Source organism: Lytechinus pictus, chromosome 4, assembly GCF_037042905.1.
Source record: "Lytechinus pictus isolate F3 Inbred chromosome 4, Lp3.0, whole genome shotgun sequence".
NCBI lineage: Eukaryota > Metazoa > Echinodermata > Echinoidea > Temnopleuroida > Toxopneustidae > Lytechinus > Lytechinus pictus.
The window spans coordinates 14,610,700-14,633,924 of NC_087248.1; the positions used below are offsets into that span (position 1 = coordinate 14,610,700).

The 23,225-nt window shown below is 36.5% G+C and overlaps 1 protein-coding gene across 1 annotated transcript; it reads left to right on the top strand.

The window, feature by feature from the left end:
* Positions 1-5,871: 5,871 nt before the first annotated feature.
* LOC129258958 (charged multivesicular body protein 2b-like) lies at positions 5,872-17,069 on the top strand. The gene is made up of 8 exons (XM_064098461.1): positions 5,872-6,335; positions 7,612-7,703; positions 9,433-9,474; positions 9,922-10,023; positions 10,412-10,462; positions 12,311-12,413; positions 13,392-13,495; positions 14,421-17,069. Exons 1-8 carry the CDS (start codon positions 6,305-6,307, stop codon positions 14,526-14,528), a joined length of 633 nt encoding a protein of 210 aa, XP_063954531.1. The 5' UTR covers positions 5,872-6,304; the 3' UTR covers positions 14,529-17,069.
* Positions 17,070-23,225: the final 6,156 nt, after the last annotated feature.

The window sequence follows — 23,225 nt, forward strand, 5'->3', positions numbered from 1 at the left end:
AAATTGTGTAGCGTATAATATTTTTGTTTTTAGCTGCGGTGGGAAAAGATGATGATACTAAAAGTGATTTGTTTGGCAGGTGACACTGGGGCTGGTCCACAAAGTAAAAATTCATGGTTAGTCGGTAATTTCTGTTCTGTCGCTTCTGTGAATTTTAGAGAAAATCTATACTGGGTAGATTTCTTCTCCAAGGCAATTCCACTCATTAACGTACAGATTGGGGGCTTGGGTAGCCTTGGGTAGCCTCTTGGGTAGTAATGTACTGTTTTGTAATAATAATAACAATCAGATCTTGTTTTTGAACTGTAGACCTAACTCCCAAGTCGCAGGAGCCCCCCCCCCCCCCCCCCAAAAAAAAAAAAAAATATATATATATATGTGTGTGTGTGTGAAATTATACATGTACAACAGCTTTGGCAACTCTTTTATTTAAATATTTTGTGAAAGGAATGGATAAAAAGAACAATGGTAGGCGTAGCTTAAATCAAGGTTCCCCAGAGCTATCTGCCCTTTTGGAAAAATTGGTAATGCCGAAAAAAGGGCAGATTGTTCTGGGGAACCTTGATTTAAGCTACGCCTACCATTGTTCTTTTCATCCATTCCTTTCACAATATATATATATATATATATATATATATATATATATCAATAAAATAAGGAAATGAAAGGGAACAGGGTAATGACATTATTTACTGGATATAAGCAAAAACAGTCACAGTGTAAATTGGCCTGTATTTTGCTCACTCACGTCGCTTACTCGCAATATTTGTGTCCCTCTATTTTTGTAACATTATACATTCCACTCTATACACAATAGTAAGGATTTAGGCCTACACTTTAAGTATTGTAAATGTTACCCTGCATAATAGCGTATGATCCACAATGATCTTGGTGATGGTCATGCATTTCCTTGTTAATAATGCTTAAACTTATTTTGAGTTCTGAAAACCCATGGGGGCGAAACATCTCCCTGGGGAACTCCCCATTGTACTACTAGATGGCGTAGGCCATTTAAGATATCCAACTACCAATTATTTTCTATTTTCCCCATGGATGATTGAAGAGGTATCTTTTTCCAATTTCATATGAAATAAACAAATTAATGAATTAGTAAATAATTAGTAAATGCAATATGTAATTCATGTACATGGAAGAAGGCGCGTAAAGACCCAGAAAGCAGCAGGTGTTTGTGTCGGGAGACGCCTGTAACTTAACAGCAAATACCAAAATAAAGTGCTAAAGAGAAAGAAATAGAAGAGGGGACAAGAAAAGGGCAAGAGAGGCAAGCAAGGCGAACGGCATTAATTACTTACTATAATGCAACCTCCATCTAACAATTTTCGTCAGACTGTGACAGTCAGTCGAAGAATCACATTTCATGCAAGGAATGGTAAAAAGATATACCATTTGACCCGTTTGACAACGTTTATCTAGGTATAGAACGAATTTTTAAAAACCAAATAAACATGAATTATGTTTTCCCTTGGATGGTATCGCCTACTTAGAAGTGGCCTATCTGAAAAACCTCTCCAAGGGTAAAAAATGTTCTGATAAACTGAAAAATAAGAATAAGTAATCGCCAATTAAACATGCACTTTCCTGTCAAAACTTTGACAGACAAAGAAATCCGAACAATCACATTTTGGAAGCACATTTCCGCAAAAAAATCTGACGATAACCCCAAAACGTCATCATCATATTCGTAAGCACAATCGTGCAAAAAATTCTGACAGCAAAAAGAAAAAGTTAATCAATATATTATTTATCAATGCTGCTGTTCACGTGAGTTGGACCAGTGTCCCCCAAAACATCCGGATCAAGAAGCTTATTTCCGATACTCATATAACCCTCATAATTACACCAACAATGAACTTTATGAACAGACTGTTTGTTATTGTACGTTGTCTATAACCAAATTTACCAGGGCCTACATGGGAACGATTTTGAAGAGGGGGCGCTGGTTTGAAGAAAAAAAAGTTTCGTTCAAAAATGCAAGTGATTTCGGTGAGAAAAAAATGACAAGCAGCATAAAAAAAGTTTTCGCTCCAAAATGAAGGTGCTTTTGGTCAAATTTCTACATGTTAGCATACCAATCTAAGTTTGAGGGGTGTTGAGTATGGTGTAAGCTTACAACACGCCCCCCCCCCCCCACCCGAGACGCTGGCACTTAGGCAGGTGCTGCTTTTCGATCTATTTTCATGGTAACAAAACATTAATTTACTGGCGTCTAACACCGACTGACCAACATGGTTATGCCGAGGCAGGGAGGCGGACATCCTCAGACGCAAGTAGGCCTATATAATAAATAGGCCTAAGGCTTCTGACCCTATCAAAAGTATAAGTGATATACTTTTTTGCCCGTCTTTTGTTTCCGTGTTTACATACAATTGAAAATAACCAACTCAATTCCCGTTTCACTATTTGATTAATAAAACATGAGTGGATAGTCATTATAATAGTACTCCCTGCTATTGTCATCAATCATAACCTTTTTTTCGGGGCCGCGGGGCGGCACAGGGGAAATTTGACAAGGGGAAAATGGCTCAAAGATGCTTTTATTGTGTAATAAATGTAAAAAGTTAATATTATTGTAGAAGGGGCCGATCCAGGATTTTGTAAATGATGGGCCAATAAGGGGACCTAAAAACGTCCATTTTTGTTTTGCCATTCTCTATTTTTAGTGTGTGACACGTAATGACGTAATTGTTTCCAAAAATATATACCACGCAAAAAGGGGTAAAAAATTAAACACCGATCTTATCAAATGGGCAACTAGGGCACAGTACCTTCTCAATGTTAATCTGTAGTGAAAACAATGCAGGATCATCCAGTGCAGTACAACGGGGTCCCGATTCCCTGCCCCTGGATCTTCTGGTATTGACAAATCATCCTCTTTTCATTAAGGTTTTTTTCTATCTCCCGGGCCCTACAAACCTCCAGCCGCGGCGCACCACCCCTTGGTCCTTTATCGTCACCATTATAGACTAGACAATATCATAACATAATTTCAATTTCTCCAAAAAAAATCCGGCGAAAGCTCAAATATGAACATAGTGAACAAAATAGAAGTTTGGGGGTCCCTAGCGCTTATTGGCCCCGTTATACGAAATCCAATTGAAGGGGCATTCCAAGACATTTGTGTTTCAAACGATTGGATGGTTCTTGCACAGTGCAAAAAAAAACCGGTGTTGACTTAACACCAGCCCGGTATCTGTATACGGTCCACACCAGAAAGGTGTTGAAAGAACACCAGTTAAGAATAAAACCGATATTGGTTTAACACTTATTGGTGTTGCTTAAATGCCGAATTGGCGTTAGCCTAATGCCCAATTGGCGTTAGTATAACGCCAAACCGGTGTTGTTTCAACACCTCTCTGGTGTGGACCGTATAAATACCAGACTGGTGTTAAATTAACGGGCGTTTTAAAAAAATTGCATAGCCAAAAAAAAAAAAAAAAAAAAAAAAAAAAAAAAGGTCTTCAACCTCGTCAGGGGGGGCAATAAAGGTCTTCAAGATCGTCAGGGGGGGGGCAAAAAGGGTCTTTTAAGCTCGTCAGGGGGGGCACGTATATGTCTTTTGTATGGGTTGTGGCTCGTCAGAGTGCCCCCCCCCCCCTGCCCCCCCCCCCCCCCCCCCCCCCCCCCGTAGGTACGCTAGTGGGTGTAAGACACAAAAGTGAAAGAGAACATGGGGAAAGAAGAAGATCTAACTTTATACAAGGTAAACAGGTAAATGCAATCCAGGAACCAAGTTTTAAAATACCGTTATTTTGTAGAGCTCGGTCGGTCCTCTTCTCTCACGTAAATAGTTCTTCTTATAAACTGATGTAAACCTCATTTATCCAGTCATGGGTCCCGTAACACAAAGGTTAGCGATTAATCGTACGCTTGATTTTCACGATTGATTGTACATTGTAGTCTATGCAATCAATCGTAGAAAATGTTCTACGATCATTGCTAACCTTTGTGTTACGGGCCTATGAAATAAAATAAGAAAAAACAACTGAAAATCAACTCACTGTTGCGACGTTTCGCCAATTATGAATAATTTACTCCATACCCAAAAATCATTTGTGAACGTGGTATGGCTAAAGTAAAATTTAAAAAAAAAATAGTTTTCAATACGAAATAAAAGTGATTTCCATAGGGGGTCCTGCCAATGATGACTAACACACGCAGACCCCCCCCCCCCCCCTCCCCAGGCAATTGGGTTCCTGAGCAGAGCACCCTCAGCACCCCCTTTTCCCATCAGGGCCATCGTTTGTATAAGCCATAATGCAACATATACTGGCAATAGTTTCGTCTTTTAATAAAGGCCATTTGAATGATAATCAGTAATTCACAGTCTATTCATTATGTTCATACGACAATAATTATGTTACCAAGTAGCAAAGCGAGTACTTATTTTTCTTCTCAAAACATTTTATTATACACTCTAAAGAAAGGTTTACCCAATTGGGTAAAATGGGAACATGCATGTTAGTTGGGTAAAAAAATTGCGTTGAAATAGCCCGATATGGGGTTAAAAAAATACCCAGCAAACAAATGAGCTTATTTTGTCAAATCCACAACTCTTTGTCGTTTTCAAACCATTTACATCCATAGGCGGCGGAAGCGGGGGGACATGTCCCCCCCCCCCCCCCTAGATTTGAGGTGGGGGACGGTCCCCCCCTAAAATTTTAGTTGATAACCTTTTTTTTTTTTTTTTTTTTTTTTTTTTGCTTGTCAAAAAATAGTTGATAACCTTTTTTTTGTTTGTTTTTGCTTGTCAATTTTTTTTTGCTGGTCCCCCCTAATCTTTTGGGCTTCCGCCGCCAGTTTTTACATCACTTATCACTTTCAGTTGTTGCACGAAGAAAAATATAGAGGATGATTACAAGGATTATCCAAATATTTACTAAAATGAGCATTAGGAGAAAAGCTTTTCTTCAACACATTCACAATGTTCAAAAATATAAATTAAACTCGTTAACAACCCTTTGGTCACCGGAAATTTTGTCATTAATCCTTTTTAGAAAATAAGAGGGAGAATGATAGAAAGTGTAATTGACAATTTGAAACAGTAAGATGGTATTATTATGTATCAATGTTTCACTGAAACCATAAACTGAAAATTTCATATCTAATTGGGAAATAAATTCACTCAAAGCATCAAAAAAAAAATTCAGGCTTCTAGCATTAAAATGCAGTAAACTAAAAGTGCTTCTCAGCACTAACGCCTTATCGAGATGATTATTAAAATCATCCTTAAGCCAGTATTTACAATTAGCGATATCGAAAAATTTCTTTTGCTAAACATTCAAATCAGAATTCATGGCAATCATCATCATCATCATCATGGACTACAAGGTTATTCGAATCCCGGATTCGAATCCCTTATATAGAGCTTGAGACAAATCCGTGAAAGTCTCGAAATCATCAAACAGGCATCTAAATTGCTAATATTATCAAATGGAAAGTTATACATTGGTAAGGTGATAAAGAAATGTATATGAGGCTAAGATTTGTTTTATGAATACATTATTAAGATAACGATGCTCAATTAATTGAACATGAACATGAGCTGTATATACACCGACCTATAATGGAGAAGACATTTGTTATACAAATTGAAAGAAGAGTTCAATACCTATATACATACCGGTGTATATACAAATAGTGGTCAGCAAAACAAAATATTTCAGGGGATGGGCAGCGACTGGGGATGGGGTGTGGGTCTGTGGGAGGGATGAGAGGGGTGACGTTTATTTGAAGACTGTCCCCCAAAACCCTGTTTGGAATACTTGAACTTACGTCATATGACAATTACAAACCCTCCTAAAAATAGATAATGAACTAGCTTTGCACTGGCCTGGTGAGAATGAGTCATACAACCCAACCGCGAACAATTCGCTCTAGCAGAGGAATCGTCCCAAAGTATCAGTGAAGCTGGAAAATTCGGTCAGCAAAAGTTTTGCAAAGTGCAAGAAAGTACTTCAGGAAAGAAAATAATATAATAATTATTAAATTAGGACTACCATGATTCTCCATAAAATAATGATAATAATCGACCGCAATTCACAACTTTAATCAAAAGAAGTTATAATATATGACTTTAATACTTCTTAGTGATCCGCTGTATCTCAGATGTCATAAGCGACCTCGTTAATTTTTTTGACGATATTTGTATTAGGCGAGTTGTTGAGCTATCGATCTCGCTCCCGATATACGCGAACCCATTGTTTGTTTATTGTGGCTTATTTCTAAACCAGAAAAGTCAGATCTCTGAACATTATACTTTTCATCTTTAATACAAACTGCAACGATGTCCCTTTTCAAGAAGCCGACAGACAAAGGTAAGAGTATGACTATGAGATTTAAGGTTAATGGGGATAATAAAGGCTAGCGCTGGGCCTAAACAAAGTTAGCTGAGGAGAAAAGAATAACAACGGTACCGTACTACCGGTACTGCCGAGGTAACAACGTCCGGCCTCCGGGTAGCTCCCCCGTCGGGTGCGGGTGGAGGTTGCGGACGTGTCAGTAGACTGAGTTCCGGGCTAGAACTAAGAGTAAGATGTTCTAATAATGTTAAAACCCGGGGGGGGGGGGGCACTCAGTATATAATGCGTGGAGTGTATGTGCCGCGTAGGGGACCCCCATTTTTACAATCAAATTTCCGTTCCAGGGCATAGCCATAGCATTTTTATCTTGTAATATGGTGAGACTACCACATATCGACCACCTCTTTTGAAACCGACCACCATAGAAACGGTAAGAATCGATTTTACGAGAAAAAAAAGAAGCAACAAAAAGTAAAAATTTAGTAGAATTAGGCCCCTAATCAAAATTGTATTGACCAGACCCAAACCCCGCTGAAAAACCAAGAAATCCGATACGATAGGAAACGGCTTTAGAACAAATATCCGTCGTCAATCGTCGAATCATGTGCCGGAGCTCGCAATGGAAGTAGTGAGACGATAATTTAGCACGTTGACATCATAGAACTGATTTTGAAGAGTAAAAATATTTCGCCACCGCGACAAGAATCGGCCGTAAACTTAGCGTATCGTGGGTGGTCGGTTTTAAAAGACGGGTGCAAATGAGCAAATGTAAAATCGTTGTATTTAATTTAAATTATGCAAACTATTAACGAAGTAACATTATTAGGCCTTGCCCTAGATGAATTGTAACCTTTTTAATCTAGTCTAACATTAGATCTAGTCTTTTCGATGATTAGATCCACATTCTGCATACTTTGACAAAATGATTATTGAAATTTAAGTTTTCTTCGAGAAACGAAGTAGGCCTTTTTTTGTGAATCACAACAAAACGTTGCAGGTGGTTATGCCACTTTCTTTTCTTTTGTCCTGGAAAATAATTCAATAAATTGTCATGATAGGCCGCTCATCAGACAGACAATTGTAACTATGCGGCTTAGTGTTTTGGAAGTCGGTAGAAAGTGTACATCTGCTAACATATAGCGAGAATTAATACCCGATTCACATTTCAAATTAATCTACATTTTTTTTATTATCAGAACAATCCAATACGGTACATCATACACGTTCATTTTTATGTTTACTCCTATTGATTAGGCTATCTATTTCTCTAATTATTCAATTTTGTTTCCAGAGGTTTTGAAAAAAACGGAGAGAGACCTGAAGAAGACACAACGAGGAGTGGATAGGGACAGAGTGAAATTGGAGAGAGATGAAAAGAGATTAGTAAGCATGATCCAGGGGCCTATTACATTAGATAGTTGCGATCAAACACACCTCAAAAAATTTATTTTCAAATGATGAAACATGCATTTTGGGGACTTGCACTTGATTTCTTGAGTTGCATTTAAACCTTGAATGCAACCCTTTCTGTAACAGGCTCCTAAACTTCTAGAATTTTAAAATTAGTGCAACATGGTGGAACCTGCAGACAAGACCAGGGTCCCGTAACACTAAGGTTAGTGATTGATCGTACGCTTGATTTTCACAATTGATTGTACATTGTAGTTAATGGAATCGATCGTAGAAAAAATGTTATACGATCATTGCTAAGCTTTGTGTTACGGGGCCCAGGGAAGGGTTTCATCAACATTTTCGTCCAATATGTTTCCTTGATTATGATTGGCTGAGAGGCACTACTACCATAGTAACTGTGGGACCATATAAACTGTCGGATAAAACAGTACTTGTTGGATAAAATGTCTGACAAGTCCTTTCGTGAAACGATCCCCAGGGGTCCGGTCTGTGACTTTAAGCTTAACGGTTGATTGTGGGGATGATTTTTACAATTGATTGCTTTGAATATTTGGTCTGATCAATCATAGCATCTGCCCAATGATCAGTCACTGGCTTTATGTCACAGGGCCCAAATGGGCCAGCACACTGATTTGACTTGGCATAACAGACAAGTTGTAATTGAGGTAAACTCACTAGATCGGATCATGTGTTGGAAATAGCTAACTTTTCACCTAGCACATAGTTGCCTGCAGGTTTCAATGTGTCTTTTAAGTTTAATCTTTATTTTCATTTCATCAGTGGTTATTTGCCAGGATGCCATCTTTCTTCAAATAAGTTGTGATTATTCAGGGATATCATTTTACAGGCAAAAGCCTGAATTTTTCAGGTCAAAGAAACAGTGCAAAGTGATTTTTCAGGCCTTCTGGTGAACTAAAAATATCACTGATTTGTGAAGTTTAGGCTTTATCACTGATGAAAATCAGGGATTGTTTCATGAAAGTGTTAGCATGGACTATATATGTATGTAAAATTAATTGCTAGCGAGGTAGATTTCATTGATATCCTTGACTTTGATTTGCTGAAAAGCTCTGGTATGTGAATGTTAATGTGGTAACTGTCAGAGGATAAATACCTGTCAATGTTGACTGAAGAATCCTAAATTTGTAGCTAAAATTAATGATGATCAAGTTCAGATATTCAAAAGTTTTTGTCATGCATAAAGTAAAAAGAAATTGATGGCATAAAAATCATATTCTGGCTGTTGGTATACACAAAAATACCTATAATATATATAATAAATAAATCGTGTTACCAAATTATATGTGATACAAACTTGCACAACCAAGATACACAAAAATACTTTAAAGTTAGTTAAAAGTTGAATTGTCAGTTTGCGTGCATCAAATGTCATATACACATTTTGTATATTTTATGCTGACAGTTATATTGTAAAATAATGAAAAGAGCACTATGAAATGCTGGTGTTGCAAACATGAATAGGCACATAAGAGCATATGTCTTATTGTATTTTGAAGAAAAAAAAATCTAATTTAAAAGCACCTCACAAGTGCTTAATTTGCTAATTATTGAACAATAGGACTTTCTAACTTCCAACAAAAATAGATTTGCCACTTACCGGGGATGGGGGGGGGGGAGTAATATCTATTACCTATCATCTATCAATACATAACTTTTTTTTCATTTTCATTGTTAATAGGAAATGGAAATAAAGAAGGCTGCCAAACAAGGCAACAAACAGGTGAGTTGTGATTTGTCAAAAATGCAAACATACTGACTGCTTGAAAGGTAAATTTTTACTACTGTACTCCTGTGCCCCATCTTACAAAGAGTTACAAATGATCAAATCTATCGTAACTCTATGGAAATCCATCAGTGTCATAATTTTTTCTTCAGGAAATTTGCAAAATGTCCTTTGTAAACAAAGGAGATCACACCAAATTGTCAAAAAATCAATTAATTTATGGATACATTCATATCTAGAATTTTTTTAAAAATAAACATGCATTTTATATGTTGACTTTGCTGGCTTTCCATAGTTGTGATTGATTGGATCAATCGCATCTCTATGTAAGACGGGGCCCTGGACCACCAATACTTCAAGGATTGGAGCAGAAACCACTGTTTTTTAACCAATGATAGGTAACAGAGCTAAATTGTATCTTTTGAATCTTGTTCATCTTTCCAGGCATGTGCAGTATTAGCGAAACAACTCGTAAACTTAAGGAAACAGAAAGTTAGGTTATATGGGGCCAGTGCAACAATATCATCAGTCAATGCGCAGACCAAGGTGAGTGTCAATCATGATAAATAACATATTTATTGATGTTTGTCTTTGAAATTAGATCAATTGTGGGAGTGATTTTCAAGGAATAAAATTTTTCTCATACTGACACTGTACAATCCTCAGAGGTGCAATTTTAGAAATATCACAACAAAAAAATGTGCCATTTCCAAAAACATACACTAAAATTGTGTTTCTCATTAAAAAAATGTTAGAATACAGTAAGCCATTTTGTTTGAGAAAAGGACTTGATTGGTTTAGCATTGTGATGTGAGATTGTATTTTGATCTTTCATCTCCTCACATAAGGTTAAATGTTAATTAAGATTTTAAGAAACATTGAGATATCATGTGTTTATTCCATAAAATGATCTCTTCTTTTCCTTTTTTCACAGTCTATGGTAGCTAACAAATCCACCGCAGAAGCCATGGGGAGAACAGCAAAGGTAATCTTGTGCTGCAAATTGCAGAGCTTTTGCCTGACCTCACTCTATGTTTACAAGTATATAATGTAAAAACGAAGATAAAAGGTTGAGTAATTTCCTGTATGATTTCCTCAACGATGCTTAGACTCATTGGCCCGTATTCTATAATCAGGTTTAAGTTAGACCATGGTCTAACTCTGAGCTAAAATCATGGGAAGCCAAAAGTGTCAAAATTTGTATTGCATAGTATGTTTCTTATGTTTACTCTGGTCTTTCCTGGTTCTTTGATTGTGAAGACAATTATCTATCCATAATTCCTAGACAATTGACAATGATTTGAGAGTCAAATGAGCTGAAACATTACATCTCTACTGTTAGTGATTTATGTCACAATTGGCTTCCCATACTTAAACCACAACTTTAAACCTGAGTTCAGAATATGGGTCATTGAAATAACAACATGTTTCATGCTTATCATTGCCTGTATACTTGTGTGTGTCATTTGAAAGAAAAATATCAAGTTCTCATCAAAACACCTACACAAAGACAACAGTTACAAACTGGATTCATTTTGAACTGAGATCTTTATGGTGCTACTTGAGAGGTTGCAAAATTTGTATGCATTGAACATTTTATATAGCGATGTTGTTGCCAGGTTTCACAGAGTTTGATACCATTTGGATGTTTATCCACCCAGTTTCAGAGCAAATCCAATGTAATAAACCAAAACGCTATGATCCACAAATTGCCACACAGAAAGTCATCATCTCACCCTTCATTGCCAACAGTATCCAAGGCTGAGATGGAGAATGTCTTTTACTGGGACAGGGAATTCTGGCCCCACTTACTTTAATTCCAGTCCATTTTGCCATGTTTCATAGAGCTTTGATACCATTTGAATGTTTATCCACCCAGTTTCAGAGCAAATGCAATGCAATAAACCAAAACGCTCTGATCCACGAATTGTCTCACAGAAAGTCATCATCTTACCCTTCATAGTCAACAGTATCCAAGGCTGAGATGGAGAATGTCTTTTACTGGGACAGGGACTTCTGGCCCCACTTTCTTATTTCCAGTCCATTTTACCTGCCAGGGATCCGTAGTTATTAATCTATTAATGAAAGCTGACAACAACATTGTGCAAGTAACAGGTTGTGAGACTGAGATTGCATAGTGTGTAATTATTGGGGGCATTATGGAGTATATCAAAATGCAGATGGGAAATAATTGATGATTCATTTGTATATGCAGTTGCCAATTTAAAGAGGAATGAAACCTTTAGAAAATGTGGACTTGTGTGGAAAAAGAAAAATCAAAGAATAAGAACAAAGAAAGTTTGAGAAAAATCAGACAAATGATGAGAAAATTATGAGCATTTGAATATTGCGATTACTATTGCTATGGAGATCCTCACATTGGCAATGCGACAAAGATGTGTGATGTCACATGTGAACAACTTTCCCTTTGGTGGACTATTAAATACCCCCAAAATGTATCTTTTTGCTCTTTTCTATGGTGGTAAAAACTCTTTATCCACAATGTATTCTTTGAAAATTTGTATTACATGCCCTCCTATAGAATGAATACACAATCTACTGATAGATGTGATAAAAGAGGCAATTTAAGTAAAATATATACAAAAGTGGCTGGGAGAGTTGTTCACAAGTGACATCACATATTTTCAAATACTCATAACTTTCTAATTATTTGTCTGATTTCTTTCAAACTTTCGTTGATCTGTTTCTTTGATTTTCTGTTTTCACAAAAGCTATCTTGTTCCAAAGGTTTTGTTTTCCTTTGATGAATTTCTGAATTGATTGATCTTTGTCATTGTCCTTACTGCCATTTTCTCCCATGCTGTGTGTTTAGGCGATGGGTGCCATGAACAAACAGATGGACCCTCAGAAGGTGATGAAAACGATGCAACAATTTCAGGTGGAATCATCCAAGATGGAAATGAAAGAAGAGCTGAGTGAGTACTAAAAGATGACACGACTCTACTTTCATTTCATATCATATTATCATGCTGCGATGAATCAAGGCATTTTCAGTCCCTAACAAATATGTTAAAATAAAGATCCAATTTTATTGCACATATTAATCAGTTAATGGGATTTCATTATCAATGAGACTGCAATATCACTTAATTTGTTTAAAGGGAGATCTCGGGCATGCAAAGTTTATCCTGTCGCAAAAAAATTGAAATTTATTGATCGTTCATTTATACTATTCTGAAGAGACAATACACACCAATTACTCACTATGTCTGGCATACAAAACAAATATCAGAATGTTAAATGGCTCCATAAGTGATTTGATACAGTTTTGGGGACCCATATCACATATGTTTTGATTTGGCGCTGAAGGGGCAGTAGTGTATAGTCAAGCTATTTGTCAATTGCATTATTAGGGATATTGAAATTGTTCCTCACGTTTTCAGCAAAATTCATGAAGTTCGGCCCACACATTGGTCTTAGGATGAAGAAAAAGTTCTCCTTTCAGCACACATTCGCAAAATAATATATTGTTAGGACATTGGAAAGTGCGTTACTATGTTGGTAGCATAACATAAAAAAAATTAAGGATGGGAAATTTGAGAAGAGCAAGCTATTTGCTCATGGTTGTAGTATTAATGAGACTTTCTGTTTTGCTTAAGAACTTTATCTGATTGTTATGATAAAGAGAATGTCAGTTGAGAACAATCTTAGAAACTTGACCTGTTTTGGTAACCTGTCACTTGCGATAGTTCAAGCCTCATCAGACCTTCGTTGTTGATTTTGTGTTTAATTCATCTCACAGCCCCCCCCCCCCCCTTCCCAATTATCTCTTTAAGAAGTGTGAGCAGATCATTGGAAACAAACATATAAAAGCCATATCTTCACAGATTTTTCAAATCTCTATATTTTTCATCTATTTTATATATATATCAATTTTCTATCTCTTTCTGCAGTGGATGATGTATTGGACAATATTCTAGGAGGATCAGATGAAGAGGAGGAAGACGCCATCGTCAATCAGGTCTTAGATGAGATCGGTATTGAGGTTTCAGGGAAGGTAGGTTTGGAGGTGTATATTCTTTTGGTCCACAAGCAGGTGGTCTGCTTCTCAGATAGTCTAATGCTGAATGGACTATACCCATTTGGTCTGCTATGGATTCGGTCTAATTGCCATTTGGTCTATAGGACCCTTGGGCCCGTATTCTAACGTCGGGTTTAACTTAAACTCAGGTTTAAAGTTGTGGTTTAAGTATGGATAGCCAGTTGTTACATAAATCACTAACAGTAGAGATATCATATTTCAGCTCATTTGGCTCTCAAATCATTCATAATTGTCTAGGAAGTATAAATAGATGATTGTCTTCACCATCGATGAGTCAGGAAAGAGCACAGTAAACATAAGAAACATACAACTTAATAAAAATGTTGACACTTTTGGCTTCCCATAATTTTAGCACAGAGTTAGACCATTGTCTAAGTTAAACCTGACTTCAGAATACGGGCCATTGGTCTTATACTCACTCATGGGGCATTGCAAGAAACTTGCGATCAATTGCAAGTCTTTTTTCGGTCCCTTAATTAATCATAAATTTTGAAATTAATTGCAAATTTGCAATTGATTTCTAATCTGCTTCTTGAAACAAGCAGTGTAATCTGATTTGCTACAGTTGAAATTGATCCATCGATGGTAAAGTTGGAACATAATAATTGCCATTGATTGCAAATATTTTCTTGCAACACCTCCTTAATCTATTTCTAATTTATTCTTATGCCCAGTTGGCCTAATTATAACTTCATCTACTCATCATTTTTTTTTATCTTTTCAATTTGAAATGAGTATCATAAACAGTTCATTTACCCATGTAGTCTAAATGGTATTACACCAAGTTGATTTTAGTCAAAATGTCTACAGCCTTTGTGCCAATATTCCATATTTTCAAAAATGTGAATAATATTTCTCCTCTCTGATCTCTCATTTTCAGCTTGCCGATGCACCAGGGTACAAAGGAGCCCTCCCGTCAAAAGTGTCAGAATCACAAGCAAAGGATAAAGCTTTAGAAGAACAACTTGCCAGGTTAATGAGGGAATAACTCTAATTTCTTTTCTGCTAGTAATAAATGTATATTTATGTCAATTTTTATATATGTTTTTTTTTTTATCGGTCATTGACTATTCACCATTTGAAATGCCAATGAGAACTTGTCTATGACACTATGGGGTGTTTCATGAAGTGTCTTCTTACTGATTTTCATTGACAAATTATCCCTTAGCCAATCAGGTGCAAGGATTTTAGTAGCTTTTAACAGCTGTTACTGAAAATTTGTGATGGATTGCTTCATGAAACATTCCCTTGTGAAAGGATATTTATGTGAGTATGGTTGTTCAACATACATTGCTTTCTGTATTTATAGTGTATTGGATTTATACAAGGACATCAATTATAAAAGCAAACAGTTTTGTGAGGAATGTATTTTCAGAGTTTGAGGAGTTACTGCAGCCCCAAATATTGAAGCTCTCAGGTCATAACATGTAATCTTTCTTACCTAACTTTGATCATGTGTTAAGAATAAATAGAGGTTTTTCGTTGCAGTAAAATAGGTATTGGTTGTCATTTGATAATTATAGTCACCTTCGTATGCAAGGAGTATGTTTTGTTATCAATGAAGATTAAATATAAATTCTCATTTGAGTATATACTTGAAGAAACTATTCATAAATGCCGCTTATCTTTCAGTTCAGGTCAGTTCAATTCATTTCCATATTCCAAGCATCATGATTTTTACCCCTCTTAAATTCCAGGCCCAGCGTTAGATTAAGCTCGTCAATATACAAAATGACCCACTCTCTGTCATTTTTGGCAGTGTAATTTTTATTTCTCATTGACACCGGTCTACTTCATGCACAAAAGGTTACATGGGAGCAAAGAGCATTTCTCTCATCAAAATATATTATACATATATACCAGGCTTTGAGTAAGTATAGCTGGACTTATTTTTCCGAGATTGGACTGGCATTACTATTTTTCCCCAAAGCCCCGAGGGAAAAATAGTAATTTTGCCAGTTCACCCAAGGATGAATAATTCCCTATATACTTTTGAAATAATGGCCTTGTATGTTTGTTTTTTTATCCTACATTTAAGAAGATAGAACAATAGATCTTCATAATCTAGTTTTTGTACTCTTAGTTCATCCTTTTCTAATCTGAACCAAAATATAGATACTGCGCTGTGCTGACTTGACCTATTTTTCTTGAAGCCATGTGCTCAGCGAAACGCGGATTTGTGCCTCGCTGATGGCCGGTGTGCCCAAGAGATTGCATGATCTGTGTCAATGATCTTTGACGTCAATGAGTGCACTATTCCATCATTGACGTCACGGGATAGTAAATTCTCTTCAGTTGGCGTTTCATTTTCAAAATCATAGCAAAATAACAAGAATATGTTTGGTCACATGATGCTATTTAAACCAATCAGCGCACAGGATTTAATTTATGTAGGATACCGGTATGATAAAATGTAATTTCACAACTGTAGTCTATGCAAATCGCTTAGTCAGCTTGAACAGAATTTGAAAAATAACTGCATTCCATCTTACGGACATTTGAGATTCACTCAGTCAGTCTGAAATATGGAAAGCTCTTGATGATATAATCCATCAACAAAGGCATTGGCACTGTGTTATTGTGAATAAAAAGGGGCTTGATGCCACAGTCGCACAGGCCAAACTGACTCCAGGAGAACCAAATTTTATCACATTATTTACAATGACATACTTTGGGTTAGTTTGGAGGGGGTTTCGTTGTGACTGAAGCTTGATTTGGCATACAAACACAATCATGAGTATAATTTAAAGAGTCATCTAGGCCATGTCTTACAAAGAGTTGTGATTGATCCGATCAATCACAGCAACTTCAACATCTATATGCATGTTTGATCAAAATATTTTCTAACTATGATGTATTTTCATGCATTCATTGTTATCTTGAAAATTCACTGTGCTTCTCTTTGTTTACAAAGGACATTGTGCAAATTTCCTGTAGAAAAAATTGACACTGATGGATTTCCATAGAGTTACGATTGATTGGATCAGTCGTCACTCTTTGTAAGACTGGGCCCTGATTTTACACATGCATTTCAGATGATTGTGATGTTACTTGCAATTAATTTTTGAGATGGTAGGATTAATCTAAACCCTTTGTGAAACAGGGGCCCAGGTTTCAATGTTTTGTAACTTTTTTCCCTTTCTGTATTAAATTAATGCATATGTTCTTTTTTGTATCACTTTGTGTCATAAATGCTTTAATTCCATCTCGAGTCAACATCGAATTTTTGTATTTCTGTTGTGTATTTTCGAAGGAATGTGACCACTTGGTTTAGTATTGATCCTGGTGATCTGATGGACTTTTTTGCCACTCTTGACATTTTCCTGTTGCTTTTCAAACAAGCTTTTAAAATAATATCAGATGCCTTTTGTATCTTCATGAGTAAGAGCTGCAAAGCTCTTGTACGAATCCTGTATTGTCGAGTCATGTTATTTTTTAATGTTACAAACTGTAATAGTATAGTTGTAAATCTATATATATGAGAGTATTTTGTATCTATAAAATGTAAATAAATGCCCATTATAAATGATGTTTATCTTGCACGTGTATCCATTCTTAGTCTTGGCACTGTTTTAAAGACATTGTGATGATGATGATGATGGTGATGGTGATGGTTATGATGATGATGGTGATGATGATGGTGATGACGATGATGATGATGGTGATGATGGTGATGATGATTATGATGGTGATGGTGATGGTGGTGATGATGATGATGGTGATGACGATGATGATTATGATGGTGATGATGATGATGGTGACGATGATGATTATGATGGTGATGGTGGTGATGATGATGGTGATGACGATGATTATGATGGTGATGGTGATGATGATGATGATGATGATGATGGTGATGGTGATGGTGATGGTGATGGTGATGATGGTTATGACGATGATGATGACTGATGTTGTTGATGTAAGGAAGATAAGTTGTATTGTGAGGGAAGCCCGAGGGAAAGGCATACACAAGTTACAACACTTAGATCGAATCTTTGAAGCAACTGTAAACAGCGCCCCCTTGCGGTAGATCTACAATATTCAACGACAACTGCCAGTGCCCAATTGATAACTCTCATAATATTAACAACTTTGGACCTATCAGCTTCAAACAGTACAGTCAATCAGAAGCAGAAGTTACCCTTGAAATTGGCATTGGGGGTTCCAATTAAAGGAAAATGTCTATCAAGAATCTTGCCTAACATTTCGCCTGATGGGGGCAAGAGACAGGGCCAACCACCCCCCCCCCCCTCTCTCTCTCTTCTATCATCACGGCTGTCCAGGTCTATTTGATTCGAGTTTATTATCGGCACCCCTGGTAAATGGATTTTATGTCACTGACGATACAGGTTTCATCGGGTCAGAAAGGTGCTTGACTAATTAATGGCCTCTTAATCTCTAAATTAGACAAAGTAACGTTTAAACATGGACGCTGAAGCTCTGGCGCCATTCGCATTAGACATTTAATTAATAGTAAATTGACAGCCTGACATTTTAGTCTACAGACGGCATGGTAAAAGATTTTAGGAATCGTGCCGTGATGAAAGTAATGCAAGCGTGTTATAGCATAAACCATGCAATAAAAAACGAGGATGATACCTTGTCGAGGGCGGAAATCTCTCCCCATAGGTAGGGGGGACAGGGGCTGGAAAATTTGACAAGCAAAAAAAAAAAAGGGGGGGGGTCATCAGCCCAAATGTAAGGTCATTTCGACCAAAATAAATTTGACAAGCACTAAAAAATTTATTTCTTTATCGTTAAACTTTTGCAACCCCATCTAAATATGTCCTTAACCAGAGGGTCTGCAGTTGCGTAGTCCATCTTGTGGTCTGTATTAAAGGTGATGTCGATTCCATTAAGTCCATGTTTAGATTGTAAATCCTATTCAATCATCGCCAACAGAAAAGTTCACATTCAATAGCACAACTGAAAATCAACGTATAATCGAGAAGGAAAAAAATGTTACAAACAACACAGATTTTCATGGATTCATGAATGGAATGATAATAACAATGACGATAATGATGATGATGTTGATGACGGCGTTGATGATGATGATGATGATGATGATGGTAAAGGTGGTGGTGGTGATTGTGATCGTGGAGTTATTTTTGTTGGAGTTGATGTTGTTGTTAATGGTGATGATGATGATGATGATGACAACGACGACGACGATGATGATGATGATAATGATGGTAATGATGATGACTATGATGATGACTATGATGATGATGATGATGACTGTGATTATGATGATGAGGAGGAGGAGGAGGATGAAGATGATAGTGATAACAATACAATCCCATAACCTTGAAATCGCAACCACATGTGCAAATGCCTTAACGCAAAGCTTCCCCTAACCCCTTTCCCTTCAAAACATCACATTGGCTTGCTGCACTACACGGCAGATTGTAAGTTGGGCTATAACCAAGCTCTATTTAATAAATTCAATAGTATTGCCATATAACATAATAATTAGGATGCTGAATGCACACATCCCCCACACACCCTCACAACATATTGGCCTACATCTCTCTATAGACATGATAGACCCTTTCCTTAAAAAAAAAAATTGATTGGTCAAAATAACAAATGTGTCGGTGACTATATATCCTACTGACAAATATATGCCATAATCAAGCAATAATTTTTATTGATTATAATGTATCAAAATTTTTGGTTGATAAGATTATTGACCATTTTATCGGTCAGACACAATCATATTCAACAAAAGAATTATTACTTTGACCAATCCATTGTTATATTCACCGTTTATTTTACCAATTTTTTTTAATGTAAAATGAGTGGTGAAGTAATACCCCCGAAACACCATCCAAAAATAAAACAAATAATAGAAAGAAGATGGGGGAAATAAGAGATAAGAGAGCTCTAAAAAGGAGAGAATAAATGATCAGATAATACTTGGAAGGATTTATATATTATAAAGGCGATTATTGAATGCGTGTAAGGAGACAATTAAACGCGAAAAGCTATTAAAAATACATGTACATCACCCTCAGAGTCAATCTAGTTTTCTTTTGATAACATTCGGACAAAAGTAATTCAATGGGCACATGTCCATTTTATTGAACCAATTTACTGCAATGTATTTTAAATACGAGGTAATTGCCCCCCTTGAATTGAAGATGAAAAAGTGCCATCAACCTATGTCATCGATTTCTGACCGTGTAATCTCCTGAGTTTATCAATGTTTTCCCAACGTGGACATCGATTTTCCCACCAAGTAGTTGCGAGCTTCTAGCTTTGGTATCTCTATTTTCCTTCAAATTTGCATCAATAATAGCCCCCTCCCCATTGGCTTACAGATGAGTGAGAGACTTTGGGGGCCATGGGCCCGAAAAGAAAGAAAAATAAATGGAAAAGGGTGAACTATTATTAATGTTTTCTGAAGTTTATGTCAGAATCTATCACAATATTAGTTTGTTTATTTTTAATCAAAAATATAATTTGTTTTGCTATTTATGAGTTTTGCCCCACATACCTCACGAAAAACAACATACACAAACACACGTCCCAGAATCGGTTTTTCTCAAAATTGTTTCTCTCGTGTAATTTGCATTTTGAAATGTTAATCTGGAAAAAATATATATATGTTCGCACCATTCTCTTTCCGGTCAACATCCTGCAAAAGATGTTCCATTCAGTCATCAATGTAAATTCATCCATGTGTTCCCTGTATGCTAAAATTGAATAAAGTGTAAAAATATTCTGATAAACATAAAAAATTAACAATCATAATCTTCAAATACATATAAATTATTTTTGGTATCTTCCTCCCTTACTTCCAAATGTGGGTTAGTGATCAATGTTATTGAAAAAATAAAAACCACCCCCTTACCACGGATCCCCTAATAAGCTTTAAGTGGCTTCTTTCGATCGATAAAAAACTGGTTGCTTTAGTGGGCAGCAGGTCGCTATTACCATGTTTCTTTTGTTCCTTTTCTTGTCACCTATTGTCATGATTGTTGGAGGGTTTTAGTAACCCGCAAGGGAGCTGGTAGTTACCCATTGTTACCCCTTATAAAGACCACAAATCCCTTATCCATCTTATCGATTATATTTCCAGTTTGCGCGATCTTCTTCCCCGTCCTCCCAGGTCCCTGACCGACAAAGGTGATTGCAGTTTCGACGTATTTTTGAAAATTATCTTGGGGGCCCTCGAGTATCCAACGCCTTCAGTCATAAGCCATCTTGATGTTTTCATTCTACAAGAGAAAAAAATGCATTTCGTTGTACTCATTTGCGTCATTTTACCAAAACGGGCGCATTGTCTGTTAGGTGTCCCCATCCCAGTAAATTTCCTTTAGAATACATAGCTCGCGTAGTAGTAACGTATATATTATAATTATATTTATGTATCAAATCAATTTGAAGTTGTTTTCGAACAAATGCATTGAAAAGGCTTTGAATGAATGGTAAAAATAACCAATGTGTTATATGTGACTTATCGACCAAAATTTTCATGTTATTTGTTAAATAGAATCTACCAGAATTTTTGTTGATTGAGTGTCTTATCGGTAGGACACACATCCACCCCCAGATTGTACCCTTAGAGTGTATGTAAGTGTGAAGGGGTGTGTAATTGTTGTTGTTTATTTGTTTTTGTGTTATTTATAAAGTTGCCAACATGCATGCAGAGGTCAAGTCTTCTCAAAGATGCATAATCACTGCATGGTTGAATCTATAGGTCAAAGAACTCGAGGCTACCCGGTTCACACACTATTCAATTATACAGTGCGTCCCAGAAAAAACGAAACCGAGATTTAGCGATGATTTATCATAACTTAATCATAAATAAAATAGACAAATGACCTACCAATATAAAGCTTGGAATCTCCTCTTTCATCTGGTATTACTTAGATTATTCCTCATTCACGCATGATTGAGCAAAAACAATTCGAAGAAAGGATGCCAAAAACTCATTTGGCGGGGGGTATCTGAATTTCAAAAAGAAAATCACATGAATAAAAAGTTTGATATCTTCTCTTTTCTTTGATACCTAAATCACGGAAAATGGTCAAGTAGTAAAAAAGTTATGATCCCTCGAAACAATGCTTGTATTTCCATAATTTCATTAAATAAACGTGTTTTCACCGGTTTCCCACTGAAGCTATCACACGGTAACAAAAGATCGTCAACAAAACGGAGTGTCGAGTGAGTTTGAACGCTAGCCTGTAAAACCTCTTCATTTTATGAAATTATTGAAATTCAAGCCTTATTTCAAATAACGAGAACTTTGTTATTTCTTGTCCATTTTCTGTAATTGAGGTATCAAATTAAAGAGCAGATATTGAACTTTTTTAAAATGTGGTTTTCTTTTTAAAACCCAGATACGGCCCGCCAAGTGATTTTTTGGTATCCCCTTTTCAAATTGTTTTTGCTCACTCATGCGTGAATGAGAAATAATCTAAGTAATATCAGATGAAAGAAGCTTTAAAATGGTAGGTCATTTGTCTATTGTATTTGCGATTAAGTTATGATAAATCATCGATAAATCTCGGTTTCGTTTTTTGTGGGACGCACTGTAGATGTAGATTGGTGGGACAGCTGACGGTCTTACAATATTCGTTAAAAATCCGGCAAATATTACACCCCTCCTCCTACCTCCGAAAAGTTACTTATTCAGGTCACAAATTTTGAGTCAGAGTTCATTTTAAGTTGATAGACTTGGGGTTAAAAAGATACCTGCAGTTTTGAAGACGTTGTTTTCAATTCATTAAGACATGCTGCTATGGTCGCTATAGGTTTCATGTTTGGTTTTGAAAATTGATTTCGACAAATGAGAGGATCTTTAAGGATATTAAAAATCCTGACATGTACAGGGGCTGGTCGAGCTCCCGCCAATAGGGGGGGGGGGGCGGAATTTTTGTTCACCCATATTTTTCCCAAATTGGCCGCTCCGGGTTTGTTTCTTATAGGGCTTGTCCTAGTGGCGTAATTAGCCAAAAATTTTGAGGGGGCTCAATGCGGCGTATCGCGTAAAAATCAATACAAAGTTGTGAGCAAGCGAGCCAAAATTTTAACATTTTATTACAAAAATCAAAGTTTTTGATAGATTTTGACATAACATTTTTGGAAAATAATAGGCCTATATTTCACCCTTATCCCTTTCCTTTTCTCTTTTTTTTCTTGGTCGTGAAAAATTATGGGGGGCAAAACAGTCATTTCTAAGCATTATTCTTATAAACAATATAAAAAGTGTAATAATCTCATTAGCCCCATTTAAATAGTGCGACCGCAAAGCGCGACCTGAAATTTTTTGGAATTTTATGTATTTTGTCCTGAAAATTGAATATTCTTGGCAATGTTTGTGAACCTGAGCAAGATGCGTATATAACTAGATAATTTTGATATGGGTTCTGCCTTGATCGAAACTTGTTAAGGACGTTTTGCAGTTAGCCATTAAGACGATACATATTTCAACTGTGAAATAATGCGAGCGCGAAGCGCGAGCTAAATTTTTTTTTTACCTTCCGACCTAAACAATGGACATTCTAAGCACTTTTTGTAATCATTAACGGTATAGGTATAAAACAAACAACTCATGCGAGCGCGAAGCGCGAGCGGAAAAAAGAGATTTCAGACCTAAAAATGAGACACACTAATCATGTTTTGTAAATCATGAAAAGGGATGCATAATTTGGTATCTTCCTACATTAATAAT

Bases quoted from the DNA above. Each gene is read 5' to 3' on its own strand.
- LOC129258958 (XM_064098461.1), top strand. From the start codon at position 6,305: ATGTCCCTTTTCAAGAAGCCGACAGACAAAG. The intron at 10,463-12,310 runs GTAATCTTGTGC...CTGTGTGTTTAG, and splicing joins CCATGGGGAGAACAGCAAAG to GCGATGGGTGCCATGAACAA. The intron at 13,496-14,420 runs GTAGGTTTGGAG...TCTCATTTTCAG, and splicing joins GTATTGAGGTTTCAGGGAAG to CTTGCCGATGCACCAGGGTA.